Here is a 12,180-nt window from a genome sequence, read left to right on the forward strand (position 1 = left end):
TTTCTTGGGGAATGGTAGCCCATTCTTCATTGAGTGCTGCATTGAGAAGAGGTATCGATGTGCAGTTGGTGAGGCCTGACTTAAAGTCGGCGTTTTGACGCATCCCAAAGATGTTCTGTAGGATTCAGGTCAGGATTCTGTGCAGGCTAGTCCATTACAGGGATGTTATTGTCGTGTAACCACTCCGCCACAGGCTGTGCATTATGAACAGGTGCTCGATCATGTTGAAAGATACAATCGCCATCCCCGAATTGCTCTTCAACAATGGGAAGGAAGAAGGTGCTTAAAACATCAATGTAAGCCTGTGCTGTGATAGTACCATGCAATCCCCTCCATGAAAAACACGACCACCCCATAATACCAATGCCTTCGAATTTTACTGTTGGCACTACACACGCTGCAGTTGACGTTCACTTGGCATTTGCCATACCCACACCCTGCCGTCAGATTGCCACATTGTGCACTGTGATTCGTCACTCAACACAATGTTTTTCCACTGTTCAATTGTCCAATGTTTACTCTCCTTACATCAAGCAAGGCGTTGTTTGACATCTACTGGTGTGATGTATGGATTATGAGCAGCCGTTCGACGATGAGTTTTCCCACCTCCCACCTAACTGTCAAAGTACTTGCAGAGGATCCTGATGCAGTTTGGAATTCCTATGTGATGTTCTGGATAGATGTCTGCCTATTACACATTAAGACCCTCATCAACTGTCGGCTGTCTCTGTCAGTCAACAGACGAAGTCGGCCTGTACGCTATTGTGCTGTATGCATCCATTTGTGTTTCCACTTCACTATCACACTGGAGACAGTGGACCTAGGGATCTTTAGGAGTGTGGAAATCTTGCATACAGACATATGACACAATTGGCACCCAATCACCTGACCACGTTCAAAGTCTGTGATTTCCATGGAGCACCCCTTCTGCTCTCTCACAATGTCTAATAACTACTGAGGTCGCTGATATGGAGTACCTGGCAGAAGGTGGCAGTGCAATGCACCTAATATGAAAAAAATGTATGTTTTTGGGAGTGTCCGGATACTTTCGATCACATAGTGTACAATAAATTACAGTGCTTTGTGATGTTTGCGTGTTTAGGAGTCACATGTTGTTGAAGTGCATTTTTGCTTGTATGGTATGCCTTCACTGACTAAGATCAATTTTTCCTTCAAGGAAGGCCCGAGTGACATCATAGTAGCTGTATTGTCACAAATACTTGACGCAGAATCAGCAGTTGCAGATCCATCGTGCATTATCCTTTCAAATTTGACACGATATCGGGCAAATGTCGAACAAGTAGTACAGCTTATGGAGGCATCTGGAGTGCCTGTTGATCGTATTGTTACTGTCTTTACAAACCAGACATACAACAAAAAAGGCGCAAAACTGCATTACTTGGGACCAGTCTTCTCAAATCTGAGCCAGTCACCTACTGTTCGCAGGTAAGTGATTGTTTCCATTGACTTGTCAATTATGATTATTTTGTATCTTTCATGCCAATTCAGTATAATGAATTGACAATCAGAATTCCAGGACCAGCTATTTAGAGACCCAACACTGAGATAAACAAGGTGCTGCAATGTTAACTTTAAAACTCAGTTTATCATAAGCCTACTCATACTAATTTGTATTTGCAAGCTTCAAGTTGCCATCACCCACTGCTAACTATGAGCTCATACATAGGAACTCACACTTTCTCAAATCTAGATGGTTTCTCGAAAGAGCTCACTCACACAAAGGCATTGTTTAGAAAAAATGGATATTCCATGGGGCAGATTAACAGGGCATTGTTAAAAACCAAGAATCAGGAAGGGAATAAAGAGAAGTACACACACCAGCAAAATCTTTATCTTTTCTTCCTTTCATGAGAAACATTTCATTTAAAATAGCAAGAATCCTCTTTAAATTTCAGGTGAAACTGATTTTCCATCCATCTAAGGTTGCAAATCTTTTGCGATCAGTTAAGGACAACCTGTTATTGTGGAAGGCTGGAATTCACAAAATATCTTGCTAATGTGGTATGGCCTATATAGGACAGACTATATGAACTATGAAAGAATGCTGCACTGAACATCAATCACTCACTTTTTGCAACCAAGCCAGTCCATTATTGCTGAACACTGTATTTTCACAGGGCATTCAGTGTAGTATAGTAAAACTTTGATTCTGGTCGCAGCTACATCTTTTTGGGACTCGATTATTAAAGAATCTCTAGAAATACACTGGCAGAAAAGCTGATGAAGTGTGATAGCAGCTACTAGTTGAACAGTATGAGGAACCCCATCATCTCCATGATTTGTTCTGATTGAAGATGATAGAGTATGTTAGTGGTTACAGTGAGCAATAATGCAGAGGACATCTGAGTTCTGCAGTTCCATTAGCAAGTGCACTGCTGCCAGGAAGTGTGAACTATCTGTCAGTTTGATTTTGACGCATGTGTGGAAAGTAAGACTTCATCAGTCGATGACTGACAGGCGCCCAGGTGAAATATTGTGGAATGTATTTCACGATGCCTGGCTACAAGCCCGAAGTTCGTTGGAACGAGGTGATGTAATGGCAAATTTTGATGTGTGGGCTGTTCACAAGATAATGAGAGAGTGTTATTTCTAACTTGGGTCCAGAGCCTTCTCAAACTTATTACAAGAAGCCTCTTAAACTACCAGTAGGTTGAAAGAAAGTACTTTATTACAATTGGCTTCTTTTGCTCACATAGTCATGTTCAAGTGTATGTGTACTTGCATTAGTGCATGTGGCAAAGGCAGAAAAGTACATGGCATGAATGAAGTAGCAGTTTGTTGTGGTGTGTATTCTTGAATGAGGGCATGCTGAAAATAATGTCTTCAAATTTTTTGTTCTGTTCTCAAGATTGGGTCAGGTAATACATGGCATGCATATTACTTGATCGACTTTCGTAATTCACTAATGCATGTTACAGCCCTCTGCTGCTAGAGGGCTGCAGATTGGGCTTGTAACATGGTGGTGTGCTATGTAACTGTTGAGGATATAGCGAGACTCTCAGAAAACTGAAATCATGCATTCAAAGAGTTTGTTCTCACATGGACACTTTTTCAGTGTGAATACAAGACCACACATGAGTGCTGCAACATTTGCAACAATCCGACACATTGGGTTCACTGTAATTGATCATTCTCTATACATTAATGCCTTGCCCCCATCCAATTTTCATCTGATTCCCTAACTTAAAGAACACTGTTGTGAACCCCACTTTGTTAGTGAAGAAGTTATGTAAGCATAGGTGAGGTTGTGGCTGTTTTGACAAAATCAGACTTTCTACAGTGTTGGTATCAACAAACTGGTCTCTTGTTGAGAGAAATGTGTTCATTGCCAGAGTGACAAATGTTGAGAAATAATTATGTAGACATGAAGTATAACCCAGTGAGGTGGCGCAGTGGTTAGCGCACTGGACTCGCATTCGAGAGGATGACAGTTCAAACCCGTGTCCAGTCGTCCTGATTTAGGTTTTTTGTGATTTCCATAAATCCCTTTGGAAAAATGCCAGAATGGTTCCTTTGAAATGGCACAGCCGACTTCGTTCCCTAGTTCTATGGGCCCGATGACGTTTACTGTTTGGTCCCTTCCCCCAAACCAACCAACCAACCAACCAACCAACCATAAAGAATAAAGATATAGTGTGTTAATAATGTGTGTTTTATTTTAAAAAGCTTTAGAAGTTTTCACATAAAAAATTTGGAGGCATTACATTTCAGCATGCCCTTATGTGTGTCTTCCTGACTCTGTATATGTTCTGTCGATACCACATGCACTACTGCAGTTTCATGCAAACTTGAAAACAACTTTTGAGCCAAAACTGGCTAACTGATAAGGACTAAAATATTTTATTTCAAGCAACAGGCAAATACGAGAAAGCTTATACATGGGTTGGGGCTTAATAGCCCATATATTCCCAACCGTGGGTCAACGCATATCAAAAAATGAAATGGATAGAACAAGAGACGAGCTAAATAGGAGATGAAACCTAAATATAACTGCACATTGTTGCTTATGCTAGTGAAGAAACTTATATATGAAGCTATCTATGACAACAGGAGGAACTCATAAAAACTGTACCTAAAGCCAGTAGTTAGCCTGGGGAGGGAGGGGGGGCTGAAGGGACTTCATCTAAAGACAATGTGGTAATAAAGATATAAGGAAAAAACGTGAGGTGTTCAACAGCCTAAAATCACCTTCATCGTAAAAGGAAAATGAAGATAAAAAGAAAGATGATGAACAGCTTGACCAACTGTGCTCGCCAATCAGTGCACGCATGTGATAATCCCCAGATCATCAGATTTACAAGTATGAAAAACAAAGTAAAGGTGCGAAACCTTCAAAAAATTTTCTATTTCTTAGTAGGAGTTGGTCATTGAGGATGTTGTCTTTAACATGTTGCAGATGCTTGAAGATCTGCATTTCTTCCAAAACATCCAGTTTTAAGCCCTTAACCTCGGAATGAAGTAACTTGATATTAACCGGAGGGCTCGGCGCATGAGCCGTTTGCACTAGGTGTTTCGCGTAAGTAGAGCCCTTAGTACCGTCACCGCTTCTAGTATGAATATGCTCTTTATACCTGAGATCCAGAGCTCGCCCAGTTTGCCCGATATAAAATTTTGGACAATCCTCGCACATAATTTTATATACTCCTGATTGGGAAAGTTTATCACTCTTACTCTGCAAGGAGTGAATTAAATTCCTATGTAAACTATTATTAGTAGAATAGGTGACTCTGAAATTATGAGCTCTGAGTAAAGGCCCCAGTTTGTAACTTATATAGCCCATGTAAGGGATGGATATCGTTGCCACCTGTTTGTTATCTAACGCATCTCCTAGGGTGGAAGACGTAATATTATTTTTATTTATTTTCTTGTTGTACATCTGTCTTACCACCTGAGGCCTATAGCCATTATTTATAGCAATATTCTCAAGTGTGACCAGTTCAGTTTCCACCGCATCTGGTCCAGCTGTAACTCGATGAATATTAGAATGAAAAAAAGCCATCTTATGGGCATACGGATGGGCCGAGTCTGCAGGTATAATATTATCGGAAAACGTGTTTTTCCGAAAAATATTAAATTCAATGCGGTTGTTACAGTTAAAGTGAGGTCCAAAAAATTTAAGGACCTAGTATCGGATTCTCGCTCAATTGTAAAACTGATATTATGGTGAAGCTCATTCAAAATCGAAAAAATATGGTCTACATCATTTTGAGAACCATCAATGATTCATAGAATGTCGTCAACATATCTTTTGTAAAATTTTGTTCTCCTAAGAATCTTTCTGTCACTGGCAAAAAAGCCAGACTCTAAGTAGTTCATAAAAATTTCTGATAAAATCCCAGCTAGGGGGCTTCCCATAGCCAAACCTGTTGGTTGTAAATAAAATATCCCATTAAATGTAAAGTAGTTGTGTTTTAAAATGATCTGTAGCAGCATCATCAACTCATTGATCTCTTTATCCAAAAGTTTTTTATGGTGATGTAAATTGCACTCTAGTATTTGCAGTGTGTGGTTGACCAGTAAATTAGTGTATAAACTTGTTACGTCAAACGATACTAGTTTAGAGTCTTTAGAGTCTTCAGAACAATATACCTCGTGTAAACTGGTAGCCAAATGAATGGAATTTTTAACGGAATAGTTTTTACTAAAAACGAAGTTTTCTTTGATCTTAGTATGCAAGTATTTCGACAGATTATGATAGGCACTTCCCGTACTGTCAGTGATAGGGCAAATTTGGTGATTTAACTTATGAACTTTAAACTGGCTTCTCAATTTAGGGGGCTTGGATTCATGTTTATCAACACCTTCTTTCGGAGCTCTCCTATCAAATTTTTATTATTTTGGATCCCAGTTGTAATTTCTTTTTGGAGAGTGATAGTGGGGTCTTTGGTAAGCATAACTATCTTGTTGTTATTGAAAAAAGCTTCAGTCTTGTCTATGTATTCTTGCTTTGTGGATATAACTACGGAGTTTCCCTTATCGTCTTTAGTGACACTAGCAGCATTTTGTATTAGTTTGCAGTTAATAGTCCTTAAAACCTTATTTGTGTTATCCTCTTTATGTGCAATGTGTGCGACCTTACTCATAATTTTGTAGGCCTCATAAGCCAGTCAGGTTTGTTTCTCGTTAGGCATTTTGGCATAATCTAGACCGATTTTCAAGTCAACTATTGTGTCTTCTAGAACTTTCGGATTTGCGGTGCTAGGCTCGAAATTAAATTTTAATCCTTTAGAGAGGAGAGACTCCTCTTGGGGCGAAAATACAATTTCTGTCTTATTAAAGACCCAGTCAAAGAATTTTTTAGGTTCAGCTGTAGATTAAAACTGTAGATTAAAACTGAAGAAACTGCAAAAAGGTGGGAATTTAAGGACATGGGATCTGGATAAGCTGAAAGAACCAGAGGTTGTACAGAGTTTCAAGGAGAGCATAAGGGAACAATTGACAGAAATGGGGAAAGAAACACAGTACAAGATGAATGGGTAGCTCTGAGGGATGAAGTAGTGAAGGCAGCAGAGGATAAAGTAGGTAAAAAGACGAGGGCTGCTAGAAATCCTTGGGTAACAGAAGAAATATTGAATTTAATTGATGAAAGGAGAAAATATAAAAATGCAGTAAATGAAGCAGGCAAAAAGGAATACAAACGTCTCAAAAATGAGATCGACAGGAAGTGCAAAATGGCTAAGCAGGGATGGCTAGAGGACAAATGTAAGGATGTAGAAGCTTATCTCACTAGGGGTAAGATAGATACTGCCTACAGGAAAATTAAAGAGACCTTAGGAGATAAGAGAACCACTTGTATGAATATCAAGAGCTCAGATGGCAGCCCAGTTCTAAGCAAAGAAGGGAAGGCAGAAAGGTGGAAGGAGTATATAGAGGGTTTATACAAGGGTGATGTACTTGAGGACATATTATGGAAATGGAAGAGGATGTAGATGAAGACGAAATGGGAGATAAGATACTGTGTTAAGAGTTTGACAGAGCACTGAAAGACCTGAGTCGAAACAAGGCCGCGGGAGTAGACAACATTCCATTAGAACTACTGATGGCCTTGGGGGAGCCAGTCATGACAAAACTCTACCAGCTGGTGAGCAAGATGTATGAGACAGGCAAAATACCCCCAGACTTCAAGAAGAATATAATAATTCCAATCCCAAAGAAAGCAGGTGCTGACAGATGTGAAAATTACTGAGCTATCAGTTTAATAAGTCACAGCTGCAAAATACTAACCTGAATTCTTTACAGACGAATGGAAAAACTGGTAGATGCGAACCTCGGGGAGGATCAGTTTGGATTCCGTAGAAATGTAGGAACACGTGAGGCAATACTGACCCTACGACATATCTTAGAAGAAAGATTAAGAAAAGGCAAACCTACGTTTCTAGCATTTGTAGACTTGGAGAAAGCTTTTGACAATGTTGACTGGAATACTCTCTTTCAAATTCTGAAGGTGGCAGGGGTAAAATACAGGGAGCGAAAGGCTATTTACAATTTGTACAGAAACCAGATGGCAGTTATAAGAGTCGAGGGGCATGAAAGAGAAGCAGTGGTTGGGAAGGGAGTAAGACAGGGTTGTACCCTCTCCCCTTTGTTATTCAATCTGTATATTGAGCAAGCAGTAAAGGAAACAAAAGAAAAATTTGGAGTAGGTATTAAAATTCATGGAGAAGAAGTAAAAACTTTGAGGTTCGCCGATGACATTGTAATTCTGTCAGAGACAGCAAAGAACCTGGAAGAGCAGTTGAACGGAATGGACAGTGTCTTGAAAGGAGGATATAAGATGAACATCAACAAAAGCAAAACGGGGATAATGGAATGTAGTCAAATTAAATTGGGTGATGCTGAGGGAATTAGATTAGGAATTGAGACACTTAAGATAGTAAATGAGTTTTGCTATTTAGGAAGTAAAATAACTGATGATGGTCAAAGTAGAGGGGATATAAAATGTAGCCTGGCAATGGCAAGGAAAGCGTTTCTGAAGAAGAGAAATTTGTTAACATCGAATATAGATTTATGTATGAGGAAGTCGTTTATGAAAGTATTTGTTTGGAGTGTAGCCATGTATGGAAGTGAAACATGGACGATAACTAGTTTGGACAAGAAGAGAATAGAAGCTTTCGAAATGTGGTGCTACAGAAAAATGCTGAAGATTAGATGGGTAGATCACATAACTAATGAGGAGGTATTGAATAGGATTGGGGAGAAGTAAAGTTTGTGGTACAACTTGACTAGAAGAAGGGATCAGTTGATAGGACATGTCCTGAGTCATCAAGGGATCACAAATTTAGCATTGGAGGGAAGCGTGGAGGATGAAAATCGTAGAGGGAGACCAAGTGATGAACACACTAAGCAGATTCAGAAGGATGTAGATTGCAGTAGGTACTGGGAGATGAAGAAGCTTGCACAGGACAGAGTATCATGGAGAGCTGCATCAAACCAGTCCCAGGAATGAAGACAACAACAACAACAGCTGTAAAATTAGTGAGAGTCATTTTGTTAGCATGTTCCTGCTTGTCAACTAAGTTAGCAATTTTTTTGTCATGTCTGTTGGCAATCTCTTTTATTTGTAGAGCCAACCACTCATTTGCCCTAAACCAAAAAGAATCTATTTGAAAGTTAAAGTGAACAGATAAAACTTGGGGAATTTTCTGAGTACATCATATATGCTCTTTCATTCAAAATATCTTTCTTGGCATATAAATCGGAGTTTCTAGCATTAAATACCTGGTAACGCAGCTTCTTTCTAAGGATGGCATTTTACGGCAGGATTTACCTATGAAACCATCAATAAAGCTTGGGGAGAGGTTGAGCACTCTTCACTGTTTAATAAAGTCAATAGCCGTGCTTGTCTTAGCTCTTTTCAGAATAACATCTAAGTATCTACTTGCTGCATCTGACACCTCGGCTGGTACAAATTTAAGAACCTTCAACATCGCAACGCGTCAGCAATCGTTGGTTAATATATTAAAATACTAAAAACCCGCCTCGATTGCAAAAAAAGCACCTAGTTTGTAAATGTATGACTATGGTGTTCTTTTAACCATTGACAAAGGTCTTCTTATGCACTTGTGGGTTTTATTGTTGTTCTGAAGAAGGTGTAGTTATCTATGCCGAAACTTTGGTTAACACTTAACTGTAGGTGCTTTTTTCGCGATCGAGGCGGGTTGTTATTTTTTTAATATATTAACCAACGATTGCTGACACGCTGCAATGTTGAAGACGAAGATAATAGTTTTGATTGCTTTAACCAAGATTGAAAAGGCCTGGATAAATGTCAGTGCTACCATTCTTTGTAACTGTTTCATAATATGCAGGTTTTTAATGCAAAGAAAAAACATGAAACGGCCATCAAAGTTGTGAGAATTAACGAATTCAAGCCCGCCAGACCCTGGGAAGAACTTAACCTTTGAGGATTTTGTTCATGTTGATGGTAACATGGTGCCCAAGGTGTTCTAACTGATGCTAAACTGTTGGCCTGTCAGGCTGAGGATGAGAAAGGTAATGAACAACTGCCAACAACTTGTGTGAGGCAAGGTCATCCATGTATACCGTATATTCTTACACCTCTCAGTATGGAAACAGGTGATAGTTTCTTCTCAGCTCAAGTCACCATTGAAAATTCTCTGGACAGTGCTAGGTGGAAGTCACTCTTTCAAAAGAAAATCACTGACTATTTTTCAAAAGAATGAGAAACATTTTCGTTGATACTTTTTCACATTCTATATGTATGTATGTATGTACCATAAGTATATAAGTCTGTGTTATTTTGCACATTATTAAAATAGGTATGAATGTACATATTATGTACTACAGTTTATTTTCAATTGAACTCGCTGTATTTGAATTTTTTCCTCCATCTCTCTGTCATTTGAACCCTGTTATTCTAAACTTTCGCTAATTTGAACTTAAGCCCTGGTCCCTTGAGTTTCAAATTATTGAGAGTTGACTAAGTATCAGCAATTAAAAGATTTGTCAGCTGAAAAGGACTGTACAGTAATTTCAGTGTACCTTGCTGTAGAAGGGTGGATAGAAGGCTTTGACAGGTAAGATTACAATTAATTGGCATTGTCTGCTACAAGAAACAGTTCTTGGAAATTAGTATGTAATGAGGATTTCTGTTTGTTCTCTTAACAATCTTTGGTTGCAGACGAAGCCACCATTCACACAGTTGTAGCACATCATTTTGTAGTGTTGTAGATCAGAGATAATTGATTACTTCAGTCTTTTACCAACATTCTGCTGAGATATATAAAGAATATTAACTTTCCAGAGGTTTGTGCAGATTGAAGCAATATCTGTGATTGAAAAAACAACACTTACATATGCGCTGACAGAAAAAGAAATCGCAACACCAAAAATAATTAATGTAGAGTAAATACATTTTGAGAATATGTTTCTGTAGGTAACATATTTAAAAGAGTAACACTGCAAGATCAGAGGTTAATGTAAGTGCGAGATAAGGCTTTGAGAATGAGAAATACTGGTACATTAATAACTGGCGTAAACACCAGACTGTTAAATGTAAGTATGCAAACCTACATGCATTGTGTTGTACAGATGTCAGTTTGTGGGTTGGAGTTCCTTGTCTGTTGCACTTGGCCTGTCAATACTGGGACAATTAATACTGTTTGCGGATGATGATGCAGTTGCCATCCGATGATGTCCCGTATATGCTTGGTTGGAGAAACATCTGGTAAGTTGACACAGTGTAGAGTATGTTGGGTAGGAATGGCAATATGTGGGCAAATGTTTTCCTGTTGGAAAACACCACAAGGAATGCTGTTCATGAATGGCAGTACAACTGGCCTAATCACAATGTTGACATGCAGTTTTGCAGTCAGGATGCATAGGATAACCAGGGGAGTGCGCCTGTTTCATAATGAAACCTCACCCCAGATCATAACTCCAGCTGTAGGACCAGTGTGTCTAGCATGCACATAGATTGGTTGCAGGCTCAGATGGCCTCCTCCCAACCAACACATGGCCATCATTGGCACCAAGGCAGAACCAGTTTTCATTATAAAAAACAACAGATATTCATCCTACCCTCCAGTGAACTCTCACCTGACACTACTGAAATTGCGAATGACAGTGTTTTGGTTGGAGCTGTCCTTGAAGTAACTGATTTGTAACAGTTTGTCACTGTGGTGCCAACTGCTACTGTAATTGCTGCTGCAGATGCAGTATGATGCACCAGAACTGTACACTCAACATGATGGTCATTCGTGTCTGTAGTACAATATGACCGTCCGGAGCATGATCTTCTTGTGAATGTACATTCTCATGACCACTGCAGCCAGAAAACGTGTACAGTGGCTGCATACCTGCCATGTCTTTCTGCATGGTTGTAGAAGGAATGTACAGCTTCTTGTAGCCCCGTTACACGACGTTGTTCAAACTCATTGAGGTCTTAATAATGGGATCTTTGCTATGTTAAATGCATTCTTGACTAACATCAACTCATCGTGTATAATCTCAAAGGTAATGGTCACTCATGACTGTTACAGTGTGTATTTAAAGCAGACCTGATTTGCACCCTCATAGTGGCACTACTAGCAACTGATGCGAAATTTGAATAAAAGCATCTTTCAGTTGTAGAAACATGCCACCAACTTTCATTTATGTCGCACAAATCCATCTTCGTGTTGCGATTTTTTTCCCCGTCAGGGTATATTTGTCTTCATGCATGAATCAGAGTTGACTGATGTAGTCTGAAGGATTGGGATTGTAAATTATTTTCAGGTACCTACTTGATCGGGAGCGTTGTGTTATACAACATTTTTTGCCATTCACTGAGTATGAAGCTTCAGTCGTTCGAAGAGGTGGCATAGTAGGTGCTCTTCGAAACTGTTGTTTTGATGTGGGTATGTAATAAATTTTTAATATGATTTTGGTAGTGCAGGTGCAGTTATTAGTATGACTTTTGAAAATTCTTATATATTTTTTCATTGATATTTACATTATCATCTACATAATAGTTTAATGCTTGATGGAAATTTGGCAAACTGATTACTATATTTCAGTGGTTGAAACCATGGTCACTCATTGTATACATTGTTTTTTGTGCAAGACTTTGTTGCAGATGAATGTGACCATTAGATTGTATGCAATCTTATTAAACTGTCTCTGTATTTCTTTTGGTCTTTTCACAGTAAGAACAAACAT

At 39.1% G+C, this 12,180-nt stretch overlaps 1 protein-coding gene across 1 annotated transcript in view; it reads left to right on the forward strand.

The window, feature by feature from the left end:
- Positions 1-12,180, forward strand: part of LOC126285331 (protein HGH1 homolog) — a 66,609-nt gene that overhangs the window by 12,667 nt on the left and 41,762 nt on the right. Inside the window, exons 3-4 of the mRNA XM_049984648.1 lie at positions 1,178-1,446; positions 11,758-11,879. Of these exons, the coding sequence (XP_049840605.1) occupies positions 1,178-1,446; positions 11,758-11,879 (391 nt within the window). The remainder of the gene's footprint in view (positions 1-1,177; positions 1,447-11,757; positions 11,880-12,180) is intronic.

Source organism: Schistocerca gregaria, chromosome 8, assembly GCF_023897955.1.
Source record: "Schistocerca gregaria isolate iqSchGreg1 chromosome 8, iqSchGreg1.2, whole genome shotgun sequence".
Classification (NCBI taxonomy): Eukaryota; Metazoa; Arthropoda; class Insecta; order Orthoptera; family Acrididae; genus Schistocerca; species Schistocerca gregaria.